This window comes from Pempheris klunzingeri, chromosome 11, assembly GCF_042242105.1.
Source record: "Pempheris klunzingeri isolate RE-2024b chromosome 11, fPemKlu1.hap1, whole genome shotgun sequence".
NCBI lineage: Eukaryota > Metazoa > Chordata > Actinopteri > Acropomatiformes > Pempheridae > Pempheris > Pempheris klunzingeri.
The window spans coordinates 2,067,377-2,086,919 of NC_092022.1; the positions used below are offsets into that span (position 1 = coordinate 2,067,377).

Sequence of the window (19,543 nt, forward strand, 5' to 3'; positions counted from 1 at the left end):
CTCCCACTTAAGTTACCAAGTATGGTCCCTTGCCCGATAAAGGGTTAAACATGATCCTCTTTGTACCTACAGGAGATGTCACACTTTATGACATCCTATTTACATCAGCTGCACTGAAACGCCACATGGAAATCAGGCAAATATGTAACAAACATACAAACTGGAAGCTACACATTTTATTTTTACCATGTGGACATTGCCAAATATAAATCTGTTTGCTGCACAGACTGTACCTTTAAGTGACATGTCATTTCCACCTACTTCATGTTTAAACGTTAACTGTTACATTAATAATTCAATATTCATTCCAGTAAGTTCATGCACTTTTATTTGCAGTTTACAGAAGCAGTCTGACTTGTCTATGTTGTTATATATCGACATTTATTTCTTTTCTCACCTGCTTACATGCACATAATATTTACGTTTGTCTTCGATCAACTTTGTTGTCTTTGTTTTCAGCTTTCTGTTAATTTCTAATAAAGCCAATTATGACCATGTAGCATTGTTAGCAACAGTTTGTCCCTCTCATATAATATTATAACATTGCATTCTAATATAACCCCAATAGATGATACTGCAGTGTATTACATATTAGCATAGTGTGACCATTATTTTGAAAAATGAACTAACATTACTGCTAAAACCGGAAACTGGGTGTAGCACTGAGACTTTCTTGACAAAGCCGCTGGTTTGGTTGGAACCTCCATTGTGCTCTTCAAAATAGACACCACTGGAAACAATTCTCTCCTCACCAAGGTTCCGACTAAAGGAAAATGGCAATATTATCATTATTGATTCCTGCTGGCTAATTTATTTTCTCTTGGAGGTCAGTTTTAGAAAAAGAGATTCAGAGTCTTACTCAAGGACACGTTAGCATAAGTAGTCGAGTAAACTGTCGTAGTTTAGTCAGCACTAAACAAACCTCAATGATAGACAGTGATGACACATATTAATGGGATTTTATTAACAAGATTAAAAAATACATACAAATAACCCAAACTCACACACACACACACACACACACACACACACACACACACACACACACGTTTAATCACCCAAATCCCAGGAAATCAGAAAATGTAAACAGGAATTTTCAACACGAATAGGTACAGTATAAAATATCATACATGAATAACTGTGTACAGTAAATATAATAAACAATATCACACATTAATGGACAATAGACATTCTCACAGTATCATTTATACCATGGAACAAAAAGAAGCTTTCACACCATGGATTATACGTTTTCATTATTCTTGAGGCAGTTAAGGTTAGAATGGCTAATGCAAAAGGTAGAGATGTAACACAGATGGCTAAACTACTTGGCAGTGATACAGTGCATGAGTACATAATCATAGTAACAAAAGATTTCAGTGCGAATATGGTCTATAAGACAGCACTTGGCTGATCCCGGTGGGAAAATATTTTCCTAAAGATGCTCTCCGTTCATCAAAATACTACTATTCTATATTTTAAAAAAATCTTCCTGCTTGTTCTTGGTTCATTTCTCAGCCATATTTCATATCAAAGAACACTGTAACAAGGAGACGGAGATCGATCCTTCCTGAATTGTTTCCTTTTCCTCACACATGATGAAAAGCTTCTGCATCAGTCAGTTCAACACACCAAACCTCTTCAGGGGTGCTTTTTTGGTTTCTTGTTTTTTTTAGCTCCACTCCCGGTCTGTCATTCAGCTCCAAAGGAACCATAGTCATTTCAAGCAGGCTTCAGTCAGCTTACTACGACTGTCTGCTTGTTTATGTCCACTCATGGCTGGTAGCCATAATAAGGGTCGCCTGGGTGGAGAGAGCACACACACAGAAAAAGGACTCAACACATGTGATCCATCAAAGTAAGTCCACTAAAAATACTTTTTTGTTATTCTAAGTGTCTGATAACATTACTGAAAGGATCCCTACAGAGACAGACCTGTAAGCCCTGTTTTGTTTCGCCAGAAACAACTGTGATATTGCTTGGTTCAAAGCCACCAGACTCCATTGATAAAAATAGTCATTTAACACAGGCGGTGCTGGTCTACTGCTGTCTCGATCATTTGGTTTGTTTGTGTTATTGTATGATTTTGGTGCATTAAAGGGTAAGTTCAGCCTACACAGTATTTGTGTCACACACAATGACACAGACAAACTAACCAATTGAGGCAACAGTTGGCCAGCCACTCCTGTGTATTGCGAGGTGATAAAATTACTGTTTTTGTCAATGGAGTCTGGTGTCGAAAGGATCTTAAAGGAGCTTGCAACCTTTGTTAATCTGAAATTCAGCTTAAACTCAGGCTCAGTGTGAGCTGCTGCCGACAGACCTGATCATCACATTTATGAGTGTCATTGAAGTTAGTGGACCTTTCCTATTAGCTGACCTGTTTGCTGGGGAACTCCATTGCAGCCTCCACTGCTGTCACACACACCCGATGGTCCACTCTCGCCGGGCTGTCCAGAGGGGCCGGGGATTCCCTGGGGTCCTGACTTACCATCATCTCCTTTGGAGCCGGGGACTCCCAGCTTGGACTCACCTGGGGGACCTGCAGACACATAATACACACATGCATCATAACCACAGGGCTCATTCATTAAACAGTATTATATTACAGTGATATATGAAACAAATGGCAGGTGGAGAGGTACCCGCGAATCCTTTGACCCCAGGGGGCCCGTGGACATTGGTCCCTGCATCACCTTTCGATCCTGGCAAACCTCTCCTTCCTGTAGAGAAGAAACAGACAAATCAGCGTCCATTATCATCTAGAGAATTTGGTTGCTTTCATTTCAACCATCGACTAGATGGAGTCTTACCCTGTTCCCCTGGATATCCAGCCCTGCCAGGTCTCCCCCTGGAGCCGACACGCCCCTGGGTGCCCCGGCCGCCCGGCGGGCCCTTGGGCCCTGGTATACCAGGTTCCCCCGGGGGCCCCACCGGCTCCTCGATGGGAGCTGGCTTACGACTTATCTCATTAATGAACACGTCAAGCTTCAGCACCTCCTCTGAAAAACACGCACAGCTCTGGATAAAGAATGCTCGAGAGAGCGTGTTTTAATCTGGACTTTATAATGAGTGAGTTCAATATGCAGATAATATCATCACTGGAGGCCTCCCAGTTCCAACAGAGTACTCACTATGCACTAGTTGCTCACAGGCCTGTGTGACCAGTTGGTAGATCATGGCCATTGACTGAGGTTCCCCCTGTAACATCAGCAGATTTATCAACTGTGGTTTAAGTGAGAGCCAAAGTATTATTTTGAAATTACACTTTTACACACACACAGTAAAAAGCAACGACAACACATGATGCCAGTAACCCACCTTCTCTCCTTGTTCCCCTTTATTGCCTGGCAGACCCTGCAAAACAAAAGATGCATGAACATAAATGTACGTAAACCATATCTCTAACGATAGTATACACACAGCAACACCATACAAACCTCTGAACTTACGCAAACCCCTTCATTCACGCTTTGTTCGTCTGATCACACCAGACTCCACTGACAAAACCAGTAATTTTACCTTGCAGAACGCAGGAGTGGCTGATCTACTGCTTCCTCAATCAGATCATTTGTCTGTGTTATTGTTTGTTTAAAAAAGTCTTGTGTTGAATCTGAACAAACCCTTTAAAACACAAAGTTAGACAATAACACAAACAAACTAAAGGATCTAGGCAGCGGTAGACCAGCAGCTCCTGTGTAAAATGCTGATTTTTGTCAATGGAGTCTGGTCTGGCTTTGAACCTCCCAATTTAATTTCTGATTAAACAAAATGAGTGCGAATGAATGGAAGTCGCTAGTTTACAGTCTTCTTCAGCACAGCAGGATGTTCATTTAGTAAATTATGGCCCCATTTAGAAGAAAATAGACCAGGAAGAGGGGTGAGAGATGACCAACGCTACTATTTGTCCCTCTGGTCTTACCGTAGGTCCTACAGATCCTGTGGGACCCCTTTCCCCCATAGGCCCCGGGTGTCCTGGCATTCCTTGGAAACCCTGTATAACACAAATGGATGGATGGGTAGAACAGCAGACGAATGACAAAAACAGATGGACAGACACGTCTATAAATGCTGATCCCTGACATCCTTCCATATAGAGGTAATAGGCAAAGCTGAGTTTTACCTGAGAGCTAAACCTGTGTGCTTTAGGTTTTGACCCCTCTGAGATGCGTCATTTTGCATCCCCCTGTGAACCACTGCTGTGTGGCACCAGCAGTGTCCCTCAATACCAAATGAATTGTTGTGCACCTGCTTAAAAAGTGTTTATTTCATGAAAAATCTGCATCTTTTAATCTCCAGAATGTATGTATGATATGTTGGCCTGAAGGTGGTACTAGAGGAAACCTTAGACGGGTGGCTTCTTTCTTTCATGGCCATAAATAATCTTTTTTTTAAAACATAAAATTCAGTCTTACCCTGGGTCCGGTGATGCCGGGGCCACCGATGTTGCCTTCGAGCCCTCTAATGCCCTGTGAAACACATAGCAGAGTGGATGAAGGTCACTGCTTCTGCTCAGCTTTATGAAACTCTGCTCCACAGTTACTGATCTGTACTGGCTGGGATCAAGCGGCTCACCCTCGGCCCTGGAGGCCCCTCCTCCCCCTTTTGACCCGGAGGCCCCGGTGGACCCTGGTGGAGAGGCAGGCACATGGGTGGGTTTATGGGTTTATAGCCAACAATACGGGGGAAGAAGAGTGTTTTCTATTCTGTTTCTGTAATGTTGGTACTCACCTGGACTCCTGGTCGCCCAGCGTCGCCCTTTTCCCCTCGTGCACCCGGTGGACCCTGAAAGGAAAAATATGAAAACAAACTACATCTTTAAGTCCTTAGAAGACAGCTAATTATTTATATATATATATACAATGGTTGCTACCACTATACACGTGTAGCACATGTATTTAAAGCTAAGGTTACCAACCGCTTTGCCCTGCACCGTCATGCCTCGTGGCCCTATGTTGCCCAGAGGTCCGAGACCTCCCTCAAATCCAGGCTTTCCTGGAGGACCCATCTCCCCCTGAAACACAGAGAAACTTGAAGACATCAATTTGGTGCCTTGGTGCCTCTAAATAAAACATGCTCTGCAACGTGTAAATGCCCCGTTCAGTTGTGAAGTGCCGACTCTGACTCTGAAAACCCTGTTGGAATTGGTCCAGTAGATCTCCTCAGCCAGGAGCCGAGAACAGGTGGTGAATAAACTACTAATGGCTGTAATGGCATCCTTTGGGGCAATTACGCCCAATCTAAATACGTCCACTAAAAGTGCTTTTTTTTTGCCACTGACAGGCTCAGATTATTATTCTAAGTGTCTGACAACATTACAGAAAGGATCCCTACAGAGATAGACCTGCGAGATCCCTTTTTATTTAATCAGAAATATCCATTAAATTGGTTGGTTCAAAGCCAGACCAGACTCCACTGACAAAAATAGTCATTTTACACAGGAGCTGCTACTCTACCGCTGCCTCGATCCGTTGGTTTGTTTGTGTTATTGTCTTACTTTGGTGTTTTAAAAGTTAGTTCAGATTCAACACAATACTTGTGTAACACAAACACACTATCTGATTGAGGCAGCAGTAGACCAGCCACTCCCATGTTCTGTGAGGTAAAATTACTGTTTTTTACAATGGAGTCTGGTGGATTTGAATAGAACGATACAACAGCTGTTTCTGATTAAACAAAAAGGATCTCACAGGTCTCTCTCTGTAGGGATCCTTTCCATAATGTTGTCAGACACTTAGAATAACAATCTGAGCCTGTTAGTGGAAAGAAATTGACTTTTAGTGGACCTACTTTGATTTCCCAGAAGGATTAACTTTACAGCCAGTGTAGCCCATTCTCTGTAGCTGATCTATTGGACCAAACAGTTTTTGTACCTACCGGTCATTTTGAACCCATAAGATATAAAAAGATATTGTCCAATACAGAGATTATCCTTTAAATCTAAACCTTAATAAATATTTTCATCTCACCTTTTGGCCTTGCTCTCCCCTCTCTCCTTTCTCACCACGAGGACCCGGCTTCCCCTGGGGAAAAACAAAAACATGTTATCAGACAACTGGATCGCACATTAAAAAAAAAAAAAGGAGTCAGTCAGTATTCCTAACTCCTTGTAGGCTTAACTGAGGCCTCGTGGTGACCTACAGTTGATCCCGGAGAGCCGGGAGCTCCGGGGACATCGGAGGAACAGGTACAGGTGTAAGCCGGGGCGGGACAGCTCTCCTCGTCTCTCTGACGAATCACACAGAAACAATAAAGACATGAAGTCAGCCCTTTAAAAAGATATATATGTCCCACTAACACTGGAGAAAGGTGATGACGGCAACATGGTAAGGAGCCGTGTACAGGCTAATATTTTAGGCATGACTCCATATTCTGGGTCACACACAGTATCCACACACACACACACACACACACACACACACACACACACACACACACACTGCGCCTGTACTAAAATACAGGTAAATGTAAGTATGAATGGACTGACCACTCCGGGCAGGTCACAGCAGGTGTCCTCTGAAGCCCACGTGGTGTTACAGACGATCTCAAAGGACTGCAGCTGGAACTGGGAACAATGAAGAGGACCGGATACAGGTTGAGCACAGGGCAGAGGAGGAAGCTACCATATCTATATACATACATATATATTTATTTATTTTTTTGAGTTTTGCAGGATGTGCAGTTTAAGATCCAACAGAAATAGACTATAAATAGCTGTTATACAGCGTGATGTCAGAGACACCAGACTCCATTGTAATTTTACACAGGAAATGCTGCTCTACCATTGCCTGCATCATTGCATTTGTTTGTGTTATTGTGTGACTGTTTTAAAGGGTTAATTCAGATCCAACACAACATGTGTGTGACACACAATAACACGAACAAACTCCCCGATCGAGGCAGCAGCAGAGGAGCAGCTCCTGTGTTCTGTGAGTTAAATCCCTGTTTTAGTGAATGTAGTCTGGTGTGTGTGCTGTTTGTGGTTAAACCAAAAGGATCTTCCAGGTCTCTCTCTGTAGGGATCCTTTCCATGATGCTGTCACACATGACACAGTAAAAGTAGGATGACAACTAAAGTTACATGCAATATCACCCAAATTGAGTTTTGACTATCCCACACATATAAACGCAGGCTTTTGTTTCGTTTCATATGGGCTTTAATATAAATCACGAGGGTGGCATCCACTCGGCTCGGCTGCTGGAAACAGCCAGATATCCCGCTGTGGTCTCACGCGAGCCTGCGCTCCATCACAGCGGAGGAGGCTGAATCCCACACTAATTAAAATGCTGTGGGACAGAGCGGAGGTGGATCTGATTCTCTGTGAGTGTATGGGACGTTCCTCTGCTGGGAGTGGATGCCATTCCGCCACCGACCGCGGCCCAGAGTTCACCTTTTTAACGCTTTTCTCTCGGCTCCTAGCGCGGTTTAGCAGTATTTTTGGTGTTCGCCACTGATATCATCATTATAATCATTAAAATTTCCCCGACTAATAAAGGAATATCTTATCTTATCTTATCTTATTTAGTCATATCATATCTGCATCCATGTGCACAATATCAAGAAGTGAATTTTGTCGCCTCTGTCTGAATCACACAGCTTGACGTGAGCTGGCAGTTTGTTTTATTTTGTTCCACTCTGTCATATCTATTTCTTGGCTTTTGATTTAGTCAGATATTGATATTTGATATTTGCACGCAGGCATCAGTAGTCAGCAACACTATTTGCACCAAGGTGTAACTAACCAGCCGCTGGGTGTATTTTATTTTACATTTCTGGTTTAGGTGCCTAAATCTATCCAAGCTGCAACTGAAAACTGGTAATAATAAAAGAAAACTGAAATATACGAGTTAACAAATGAATTAATGTGAACTACTGTTGGTCTCACGTGGCATTTGAAGTCCTGTAACTAATCATTATTCCACAGGACCACATTTATTGCCTTTACTGTGTATGTTAAAAAAGTAGAATAGAATAAGAAGTACCGGTGCAGATCCGCTGTTGGGTCCTCGGGTCTTCACCAGTTTTCCGAGCATCTCAAAGCCGTCGGTCGGCAGGTTGCCCAGAGGGCGGGCGGGCCTCTCGCCCACGCGCTGGCAATCCACAGACAGGGACACGCTCACCTGGCTGACGGACAGGTGAACCTGCCAATCACAGAGGAAAGAGGCCCGGTAAAGTGGAAGATTTAAGATTTTATTCAGAGCAGTTTGTGAGCAGGAAAGTGAGAGATTTTTACTTTTATCTTTCACTGAATTCCCAAAGGTGATATACTGCAGTTAGATACATGGCATGCTAATAAAACTTAATAATAATAATAATAATGATATTAAACAATAAACATTTCTGGTTTATTAGAGAGTAAACAAAGGTGAACGAGTGGAGAGATGGAAAAGAGGATATTCAACCTAAAAACCCAACACAGACGTTTCATTCTCTGCTAAATGCCAGTGAAGCTTTTCTCGCCCTCTTACATTATTTCATTATCTCACCTTGTGAAAGCTGCCGTAGAAAAGTCTGCGGACCTGCGGCTGGTCGAAGGTCAGTTCCTGCACCTCTCCCCTGTAGTCCAGGCTGAAGTAGACCAGGTGCTTGGTAGCAGCTGAGGAAAGCAGCGAAATATCACAAAGTCTGACCCAGAAATTGTCACAGAAAGAGCAGAGAGACGTTTTTTTAAAGCCGAACCCGAAGAGACGACAGACGTTACTGATGAAATCTTTTGATTCCCTCAAAAGTTCAGTTAAATCTTTAGTTTTTAACATGTAAGTCTGGCTGGAGAATTCTGATCAATCAGAATCGTATGCCTCCAAGCTCATCAATTACAGTTTTAAAGTCTTGTTATTATTTTCTACTTTATCTTATTCTTAGTTCTTGTGTTGGTTAACTCACATATCTTATTTATTATTATTATTATTATTATTATTTATTACTAGTATTAGTATTATCATTTTATTAGTAAGCTGTTGGTCCTCACTGTTATTTTACTTTATCTAATTTTATTCTTACGGTTTTTTACAGTTTTTATTCACACATCTCATTCATTTTTACTGATTGTTGCTGATTTTAATTCTTAGTTTGTGAATTAATAATAGTTCAATTTATATTTATCATTATTATTTGTCTTAATTATTATTCTACTTTGTTTAATTTCATTCTTATTTTTCAATTATTTTCTTGAATGTCTTCATTTTTACTGATTTTTTTATTCCCACTGTGTGTCTATTTAAATGTATAAATAAAGTTTTGCCTGCTTTTTTTTGCCTGTGAATGTAGAAGCGGTGGGCTGAGGGTCAAAAATAATAAAAATATAGAAAAACAGAAACCTTTAACTGTGAAATATTTGGTAAATTAGTTAATAAGTTAATTTATTATCTACTTTAAAGCACTTTAACCCTTTAACGTCCTCACCAAGAAAAAAGCAATGAAAAAATGTGTTCTTTATATATTTTATTTCCTTGGGGCACTAATCACAAAAATCAATGTTTTTTTATGAACAGACCCCACATTTTTTGAAATATTGGCCTCTACCAAACGGTTGAGATGTCGTAAGTAAAACATGTTTTCAATATATATTGAAAGATATAGAGAGTCAAAATGTGCTCTACCATATGGTTGAGCAGAAGGTTAAAGGGTTAACTAATACCATATTTAATCTGTCATGTGACCTGATCGAACTTCCTGTCCTACAGCATTTTTCATTTAAATCTGAGTTCATAAATCATCTTAACAATGACATAAAACTAAAGGTTACTTTCATTACTGATTAATGGGCTGACTGACGGTGACGACGGAGATGTTACTCACGGTCGAGCACCACCCCCATCTTGGGCTGGAAGTCGTTGTCGGTGAGCTGCCAGAGGGCGAAGGGCTCCCTGGGCGTCTCCTGCAACACGCGGAAGGCGATGCTGATGGTGTGCTCCGGAGAGAAGCCTGCGGGGTGGATGAACCTGGGGGGAGAGACGGAACAGTGCATCCGTTTAAAGGGGAGATATTATGCAAAATGCACTTTTTTTTAATTCAAAGATTACTGTTTTTTGGCGGGTGAGATGAAGGGGAAGACATGCAGACATGCAATCCAACCCAGGCTGCTGCGGTTAAGCCTCCAAAACGGATTGAGCCACCAAAAATGTACTTTTTAATGTCAGTTCAATATAAATGTCCGTCTTAAGACCCTAAAACCACGAGATAAGACCACCCTCTATCTTTTCCTCCTGCTGCATGCTTTAGTAAACGTGTGAAAACTGTTTTAGATTTAGATTTCAGAGAGTCGACGGACAAAGAAGGGAGATTTCCCCGTCTTCCCTAATGAGCCGTAGAACATAGACGGCATAAACAGCTACTGATGGATAGAGGATATATTAGCTCTGCTCTCTCTCTCCTCCTCTTCCTCTCCATCCTTACACTTCATGTCCTTTTAATGTCAGCTCTGAGTCTGGTTCTGTTCCAGGTTTCTTCCCGTTAAAGGGGAGTTTTTCCTGCCATATAATATCTGATGTTTGCTCATGTGGGGATCCTTAATTTTGAATTCCTGAATCGTTGGGTCTCTCTCTTAATTAAAGAGTTTGGTCTAGACCTGCTCTTTAAGGAAAGCGTCTTGTTATGAATTGGTGCTATATAAATAAAGATTGCTGGACTGATCGATTGATTGATTAATTGATTGATGGTACTATTTGCAGTAACACCACGACTTACATTGTGAAAGAGACATCAGTAAATCAGCCGGTACATTTTCTGCAAAACGACTCGTTTCACCACCAGAATTTGATCCACGCAGACCGATAACATTTGGAAAATCTAAATTGATTAAATCAATTTATCCACATTCAAATTAGCAGAGGGCTAATGGGAAGTTAGCCGGCTCGGCTAGTGTGCCACGCTCTATGAGCCCAACAGTGAATGCGGAAGATCTTTTGGCCTCATTCGCCACTGAGCAACTTTTATATTTATATATTTAGAGTGAACGGAGCCTAATCGATCAGTGGTAGACCAGCAACTACTGCGTAAAATTACTGTTTTTGTCAATGGAGTCTGGTGGCTTTGAGGAGGATTTCTGAAGAAGCTTTGAAGAGGACAAAGAGGCTCTTACAGGTCTATTTCTGTAACGTTTGTCAGACACTTCAAATAACAATCTGAGCCCGCTTGTGGCACAAAGAAGCACTTTTAGTGGATACATGTAAAATATATGTATAAAATGTTTTTTTTAAAGAGATGATCTCACTTGGTGCTCTGAGTCAGCTGGACGTCTCTGTACACAGTGTAGGTGGGGAGCGTGTTGAAGACAAAAGGCTCGGCTGCCACGCCCTCCACAGACGAGTGAGCTCTCTGAGTCAGGCCGAACGCCTCCATCATGTCAAACCCTGAGACGACAAACACAATAAAACGAGGTGCATCTTTCACGACAACACGGGAGCAGGCAGTTTTCTTATAATCTCATATTTCAGTTATTATCGAGGTTGTGGCTCGTCGCACCTTTAACGATGCTGTTTCTGATGGTGACCTCCGGGCAGACTGCAACACAGCGGGGGAAGAGTTGAATCGTACATCGTACATATAAACAAGGCAGAGGAAGGAAGCTTCAGTCGAGGGTAGATTCACGTTTGTGTGGTCTAACAAGCAAAATTAATTTAAACTGACAAATGAAGCGTGAAGCACGACGCCGGCCCTCATGATTACTATGGAAATGAACCTCAACTGCATCTGCAAAACCAATTGTTGCACACTCTCTCGTTGCATTAATGTCTGGGGGATGAAAGAAATATAAAAACTGGAGCGCTCCTCAGTTTGCCGGAGTCTCTCTGGATTTAAGAATGCGACAAGTCTGCTCAGTTTTGGACTAAAATGTCCCCGAAATGCTACAAAAGTAATTCATGTGATAATTGAGATTTATCTCTACAGAAGAATATAACTGTGATGTGATTATTAGTCACCTTCGTTGTGGATGGGATACATGCGGGGATGGATGGGAATTCTGGCTGGAGCCGTGGCTGCAAGAGGAACAAGTAAAAGAAATCATGACACATTTAACAAGCCAAAAAAATGTTAACTTTTACAGTTTTAAGAATAGCACTGGTATTTCTAAACCGGGTGGGGAACGAGCTGTAATGGCTGCAATGTAATCCTTCAGGGGGATTGCACCAGATCAAATTAGGTCCACTAAAAGATCTTGTCTTTGCCACTGACAGGCTCAAACTGTTATTCTAAGTGTCTGCTAACATTATGGAAAAGATTCCCACAGAGATAGACCTGTAAGATCCTTTTTATTTCACCAAAAACAGCTGTTAGATTGCTTGCATCAAACCCACCAGACTCCATTGAAAAAATCGCTAATTTTACTGTGCACAACACAGGAGTGGTAGGTCCACTGCTGCCTCATCTGGTCAGTTTGTTTGTGTCACTGTGTGTTACTCAAATATTGTGTTGGATCCAAACTGGCCTTTTAAAACACCAGAGTTACACAATAACACAAATAAACTAACAAATCAAGACAGTGGCAGGCAAGAAGCGTCTGTGTAAAATTACTGTTTTTGTCAATGGAGTCTGGTGGGTTTGAGCAAGCAATCTAACAGCTACTCTGGTTAATTAAAAAGGATCTTACAGGTCTATCTCTGCAGGGATCCTTTCTGTAATGCTCTTGGTTGCTGGTGGAGGTGATCTAGTAGCCCAAGTTTTATGCATACCAGTACTAGACTTAACCTTTAAGGACCACATGCTGTATCTGTCAATCTATACATGTTACTCTCACAACATCTGAGGGATTTGATTACATTTTGCAGAGGAACGCAGCCCAGAAAGCTGCCTGATTTACTTAAATGATACTTTAAATGATCTATCTAACAAGGGAAGCTACACAAAACGGGCGACGGCCTTTGTGGTTGCTTCACTGTCTGGTGTTTCTGTGATGGGGTCAGACCTGTCGGGTGGAGAATGGAGACAGCGGCGCCCTCTGCTGAGCCGAGGAGCGAGTGCACGCTGATGCGATACAGAGTCTCTGGATCCAGATCGGCGAAGCAGTGACTGCTGCTGGACTCGTCGACAGTTTCCTCTTTCGTCCGCTTGTCTACGCAGGATGCACACACACACGCACACACACACCAGTGGATAAACTAACAGTGGTTAGTCAGGTTTCTGGGACAGCTTTAAAGGATAACTGTGGTATTTTTAAACATAGGCCCTATTTTTACATAAATTGGGTTTGCAATGACTGGAAGGTACAGAAACTTTAGGAATTGGTCCAGTAGCTCCGCCAGCAGTTAAAAACAGGCGACAAACGGGCTGTACTGTAATCCTTAGGGGCAATTGCACCCAACCAAATTGCATCCACTAAAAGTGCTTTTTTTTGCCACTGACAGGCTCAAGATTGTTATTCTAGGTGTCTGTCAACACTATGGAAAGGATCCCTACAGAGGTAGTGCTGCAAGATGCTTTTTGTTTAAAGAGAAACGGCCGTTGTATTACGGTATTCAAACACACCAGACTGCATTGAAAAAAACAGCAATTTTACCGCTCAGAGCTCAGGAGTGGCTGGTCTACTGCTGCCTCAATTGGCTAGTATGTTTGTGTTATTGGGCATTACACAAGTATTGTGTCAGATCAGAACTAAGCTTTTAAAACACCCAAAGTTGCATAACAACACAAACAAACTAAATGATAGAGAGCGTGGCAGACCAGCAACCCCCCTGTAAAATTACTGTTATTGTCAATGGAGTCTGGTGGCTGTGAACCAACCGATACAACGGCTGTTTCTGGTTAAACAAAAAGAATCTTCCTGGTCTTTCTCTGTAGGAATCCTTTCTGAAATGTTGTCAGACACTTTGAATAACAATCTGAGTTTGAAAACACCGGAATGATCCTTTAAGTGTCACTTTAGATTTGACCACAGATTACCTTTGACAGACTGGATGACGATACGATATCCATCGACAGCAGACACGGGCCTCCAGGACACACAGATGCTGGAGTGGTCTGACCTGACGACACTCACGCTGCTGACCCGCAGACTGGCTGCAGAGAGAGAGAGACAGACAGACAGATAGGTGAGACAGGTGACCAAAGAAGAACCATGAAACACAAAACACTGGATGTTTGAGGGGACAACAGCATTTTACATTTGAGTTTAGGTGGTAGTTTTCACCAGGGCCTGATCTTAAGAATAGTCCTAAACTTTTACTTATCAATCAAAAAGAAAATCTTAGTTAGTTAGACAGGATTACTGTGGATTACTTTAAATTGTCTTAGTGTGCAGCAGCAGCCTAAAGTTAAGATTTTCCTTAAAATCCATATAAAAGTTTAAAAAATCAGCTGCACAAAAACCTTTAAGCACATTCTCCTTAAAATGGTTTCTTTAAAATGAGGTTTTCTCCTTATCTTAGTCTTCTACTTAAGGAAATCTCCTTAGCAACCGTAGCAACCGAAAGTAAGAAAACAACACTGTTTGAATGGCCACTCGTCCGAGTTTATGGCGATAAATGAGGAAAATGAGCTCATCCCGACTAACGCGATGGACACACTTAAACGATAAGTGATTGATTTTAGACTCCGTCCTGCTGTATTTACTCTACGGTTTTATGATCTTTCCAGTCAGAAATACGTAAATATTAAATATTTCCCACCAAACATTATGACAACAACAGATTCTCGCAGTAGAAAAACACAAATTACTGGATTATGAAAATTAGGAGACCGAATTCTTCACCTTTAGAAAAGTTTCAAGCCTGAGCAGCTTCATATGAACCAGAATCTAGTTGCACTACAGTATAAGAAGCCTTGGTTTTCCCACCATAATCTATTAAAACACAACAAGCAACACTTTTTTCGGTCACCAACTCCAACCTTCCTCTGTTCAGAGATTATTCAGATTAAGCAGAAGGACTTTAATAAAAAATAATAACTGAATAAACTGAATTCTGCCATTAAGCTGCTCAGCACAAACCTTTTTAACTGACTGTGATTCTAGAGGAACTTTATGATATGTTGTTTTTTTTTGTGTTCAAACTTTTTAGGGTTCTTAATTAATATAACTTGTCCCTCCAACCGTCTCCTTGTGTTTTAATACGCTTCCCTCGACTTAACCCTTTCATGTATAGAGGTCACTACAGTGTGCAGCTCTTCAAAAGCAGTTTTCTTGTATATGCATGAGTTTTGATGGCATAGTTGTACATCAGCCACTACAGTGAAGCTACTGCATCATCTCATCCACTGACTGCTACCCAGTGGGAAGCCAAGATGGCCGACAGACAGCCAGAAACACCAAGTTGCTCATTTCTTTCTGGTCAAACCTTCTATAAAAAGAAACCCCTGCAGGTAAGAAAAATATGGGGACATCAAGTAACATCTAAGGAGTCATGCAGTTGCTAAATTTTCCAAGTATTGATTTTATATTGGGAGGAAATTATGATTAATCACATGTCCACTGAAGTGTACATCATGCATCAGTAGCTATATTTCAACTATTGGACATGTAAATATATTTTTATAAAATTTGGGTTGAAAAAAATAAAGTTCAAATCTTGTTTTTCAGCCTGAAGATGAATAAAAACACATAAAAACAAACAAAAAATCCTGCCTGAGGTTTTCATAACTCATGCGTGAAAGGGTTAATGATCAATTATTGGTTGTCTGATATATGTACTGGGAGATCTACAAATCAGCTGCGGATAAATAAAGTTGTCTGAATCTGAGTAATTGAATATGACTGTTACACGTCTTAGTAGAGTTTCTTCTTGTTTTATTAATCATAGTAATTTGAGATTGATTTGTTCTTCTGATTATGACTCAGGAGTGGTTATTTCTTTACTTCTAAGCTTGCACACTAATAAATTGCCTTTGTTGGATTATTAGTTATTGAGATTAAGCACTTTAATGTCTAGATTAATATCCTTTGTTATCATTTCTCTTCAGTCAGACAAACCAGGTAAACTACACCTGATAAAAGAGCGGACTGGCCCTCCTGCCTGTGCTCATGCGCTCTAACAGACATTAAGTTGATGGAAACCAGACGGTAAATATTCGGTGCCATCTGTTTCCTCTCTGCGTGCTCCACTCACTGGTTTTGCCCTGAGCCGAGCTGCTGCCTCCCTCTCTGTTGCGGTACTCGGCGGTGACCAGGATGCTGTAGCGGGTGTCCGGCTGCAGCGACTCCAGCACCACCCGCTTCTCACCGCCGGGGACCAACACCTGCACACACGGCAAACCCAAAAGCTCTCAAGAAAAAAAAACGGCCGGCTGTCAGCAGAGAGTTCACCGAGTTCATGCTCCTGCAGGGTCACTCACGGTGCTGTCCTGGCTCTCGGCTCCCGTCAGCGCAGTGTACGACACTCGGTACTGGAGCACGTGAGCGTTGGGAGCCGCCCAGCTGACCATCAAGCTGACCGCGGTCTCCTCGGACACCGATACACCAGACGGGCCTCCACCGGACACTGTGAGCACGAAACACCCAAAGAAAAGATTTAAGCAACAACAGCATTAAAAGCAAATAGACAATCAATAAAAAAACAAACATATATTACATGTTAAATTGTTTTCCTCTTTATTTGATCCAAAAAAAACTTTTTCGGACCCTGCATTTGCACACATGCTTATTTATCACTGTTAAATGCTTGTTTTATAGTGTTTTTGTTTATTTTCTAATGCTCTAGTTTACATTTTATAGTTTATTTATTCTCTTTGGCTTATAACCGGGACCCACATGCTCTATTTGGTGCCACCTCATGTGTAAATGTGCGCTGGTATGACAATAAATATCCTCAAATCCTTGAATCCTGATGCCATTCCTGCACATTTATTATGTGACTTTGTGTTCTTTCCTCATAGTGTGCGGTCGTGTGCATTTCGTTATATATGAGATTTTATACACTTGCACATGATTATTTGGATGTTTGTCACTCATGGCGCTCGTCAGCCTGCTGGTGTGCACAACGTAGAAATACGGGTGAGGTTTCCATTTTTCCAAGCACGTTGACTGGATGATTTCTAGCCAAGTAGGATCGAAATCGGTAATAAAAACACGTCAAAACCCCTCAAATATTTAGTAGATATTTAGTTCACTTTAAATAAGACGGGGATATTCACATGAGAGGCAGCATTGGAGACATAAAAAGTGTTTTTTTAAGACATTAAAATGCAGAAAAACAACAAAAGTTCAGTGTTCAAGCAAATAAAAGCAGTGATAATTAAAAACAGGGATAAAAAGATGAAACTTCGTTATGACCACTGGGTGGAGCACTGATGATGGGAGGTGCAGCTGGTGTGATTTCTGGATGTATTGATTAGAAATATGATTTAATCTGAACAATGCAAACATGTTTGTGACGACCTGGGAATTAATCCAGATCCATGAATCCATTTAAGTTTTGTTAAAAGTCACCACGATCTGCTTGAACTAATAAATGTGGTTTTTCTGTAAAAATCGCCTCCTAAAATTGAACCTAAATTTGAAAATGAATCCTCTGTGTGGCATAAATAACAAACTACAATACCTAACACAGGACTGGTCAGTGTATTTAGTACCAGGGGGTCTTTCACACACTGCTCAGTTTTGAGATTTCGGCCCGTTTTGCCTCCGTAACGTGTCTACTTTCAGACTAGTAGAAAGAAAACTCCCAAAATCCACATTAAGGTGTTAATTCTACTTCACTTTGTCGATTTGTGTCTGTAAATTTCTCCCAAATTCAGATATTTAAAGCAGAAATCTCCACTTTTACCCTTCTTTATATTCTGAAGGTTTTTCCAAAGGAGTTTTGGTGATTATATCATCCAGAGCCTGAAATAATAGAACATTTTATGCTTAAAATCAATCTTTCTGGGGTTTTATTTAAAGCTGTTGACAGTATTTCTATTTTTATTTATGAAGCAATAAAAAAAACGTTTCCTACGATCCAACAATCACATTTCTCTTTCTGTAAATGTATGAAAATAACAAATATTTCATTCGATCACGCAACATTTGCATGTTTAAACAGAAAATGCCAGAAAACTTGTGATACAAAAAAATTATTGTCTTAATGTAGGTGATTAACTGATGATATCTATTAATAAAAATGTTTCTTCTGTTAACCTGTAGTGTCTGCTCTTTAAATTTCCTGTAGGTGGCGCTCTTTACTCTGATATCACTTCATTAACTCCTGTGTGTGTGTGTGTGTGTGTGTGTGTGTGTGTGTGTGTGTGTGTGTGTGTGTGTGTGTGTGTGTGTGTGTGTGTGGTGCATAAATCAGCGTGTAAATGAGTGTGTGTGTGTGTGTGTAAATGTGTGTGTGTGTAAATGTGTGTGTGTGTGTGTGTGTGTGACCCACAGGTGCTGTAGCGAATGGCCACGGCTTCGCTCTGGGCTCCGTCTCCGTAAAGTGCCGACAGAGAGATCTGGTACTCCTTATCGTCCTCCACCCCCTCCAGGATCGCCCCCTCGCTCTCACCACTCACCCTCAGCTGCAACAAACACACACACACACACACACAGCAGCATTTTACTCGCACCACATTTAAAGGGTCAGTCCGTGGGACCTATCAGCGAAAGAAGGGAACATACTTCAGATTTCCCCACCCACCCCACCTGTCTCAGGTCTCCTCCGCTCAGCGAGATCCACTTGATGAGGTAGGAGACGACATCGCCGGCCGCCGCCTCCCAGCGCACAGTGATGTCGCTGCCTGAGAAATTAGACACTCTGAGGTCCAACGGCGACGGCACCTTCACTGGGTGGACAGGAGAATAAATCATACAAGCTATATGTGCATTTTTATCCACATTTAATTTGATTGATTCGTCTCTCTGCTGAGCTTTTACACCAAGACACCTCAAAGAAAAAATAAAACGATGATGCCTGGCGTGTGTGTGTGTGTCTTACGTGTGGTGACGTTACTGGTGAGCGCTGCAGAAAGGCCTTGTGGGTAATGGGACTGGACCGAGATCAGATATCTGGACAGAGAGGAGAGATTCTGCACCAGCACCGAGTTCAGTCCTGTTACCTCCACCTGTGGAGACATTTGACCATGAATGATAACGGCTGCAGCTGCATCAATCAATCAATAAATACCTATAAAGCACAAACCCTGCAGATATAATCTCACTTCTGTGGACTTTTGATGTGTTACCTGCTTGACATCGCTGCCGTGGTTGGTGCTGTATGTGATTCTGTGGCCGGGGACGTCGGAGGCTCCGGGCGTCCAGCTCACCCTCAGCATGCTGTGGGTGACCATCGGGAACTGGACACTCAGCGGCGGCGGGAGGGGGACTGCGAGGACATGCGGTAAACAGGGAGGGAAGAAGAAGTAGAAGAAGAAGGTGGAGATGAATGAATGATGAATAACATTAAGTTCAGACTCGGTAAGTTTGAGTCCAGACTCACGATCTCAGCTCTTAATACGCATCGACTCCGGCCATCATCAAAATATACATTTACAATAAAACGGAAAATAGCATTAAACACGACTCTGCCTCGTTCGTTTCCATTTTAAAAACCACACTAACATTTAAAAAAATGTTTTAAAGGAATGTTCCAGTAGAGTCTATCTTGTTTAAAAATCACATACTTGCATAAAAGTCGTACGTCCAAAATT

General features: G+C 41.7%; 1 protein-coding gene across 1 annotated transcript in view; it reads right to left on the reverse strand.

Annotated features, from left to right (window-relative positions):
• Window positions 1-960: 960 nt before the first annotated feature.
• Window positions 961-19,543, reverse strand: part of LOC139209231 (collagen alpha-1(XX) chain-like) — a 51,492-nt gene continuing 32,909 nt past the window's right edge. The window contains exons 25-52 of the mRNA XM_070838867.1: window positions 19,079-19,218; window positions 18,832-18,958; window positions 18,540-18,679; window positions 18,283-18,415; window positions 16,265-16,410; window positions 16,039-16,168; window positions 13,880-13,996; window positions 12,906-13,052; window positions 11,923-11,979; window positions 11,465-11,503; window positions 11,214-11,352; window positions 9,800-9,942; window positions 8,488-8,597; window positions 7,984-8,142; window positions 6,488-6,565; window positions 6,142-6,228; window positions 5,970-6,023; window positions 4,919-5,014; window positions 4,732-4,785; window positions 4,576-4,629; window positions 4,416-4,469; window positions 3,923-3,994; window positions 3,322-3,357; window positions 3,135-3,201; window positions 2,814-3,002; window positions 2,646-2,723; window positions 2,381-2,542; window positions 961-1,802 (exon numbers count right to left, since the gene is read on the reverse strand). Coding sequence (XP_070694968.1) covers window positions 1,774-1,802; window positions 2,381-2,542; window positions 2,646-2,723; window positions 2,814-3,002; window positions 3,135-3,201; window positions 3,322-3,357; window positions 3,923-3,994; window positions 4,416-4,469; window positions 4,576-4,629; window positions 4,732-4,785; window positions 4,919-5,014; window positions 5,970-6,023; window positions 6,142-6,228; window positions 6,488-6,565; window positions 7,984-8,142; window positions 8,488-8,597; window positions 9,800-9,942; window positions 11,214-11,352; window positions 11,465-11,503; window positions 11,923-11,979; window positions 12,906-13,052; window positions 13,880-13,996; window positions 16,039-16,168; window positions 16,265-16,410; window positions 18,283-18,415; window positions 18,540-18,679; window positions 18,832-18,958; window positions 19,079-19,218 — 2,837 coding nt within the window. The 3' untranslated portion in view covers window positions 961-1,773. The remainder of the gene's footprint in view (window positions 1,803-2,380; window positions 2,543-2,645; window positions 2,724-2,813; window positions 3,003-3,134; window positions 3,202-3,321; window positions 3,358-3,922; window positions 3,995-4,415; window positions 4,470-4,575; window positions 4,630-4,731; window positions 4,786-4,918; window positions 5,015-5,969; window positions 6,024-6,141; window positions 6,229-6,487; window positions 6,566-7,983; window positions 8,143-8,487; window positions 8,598-9,799; window positions 9,943-11,213; window positions 11,353-11,464; window positions 11,504-11,922; window positions 11,980-12,905; window positions 13,053-13,879; window positions 13,997-16,038; window positions 16,169-16,264; window positions 16,411-18,282; window positions 18,416-18,539; window positions 18,680-18,831; window positions 18,959-19,078; window positions 19,219-19,543) is intronic.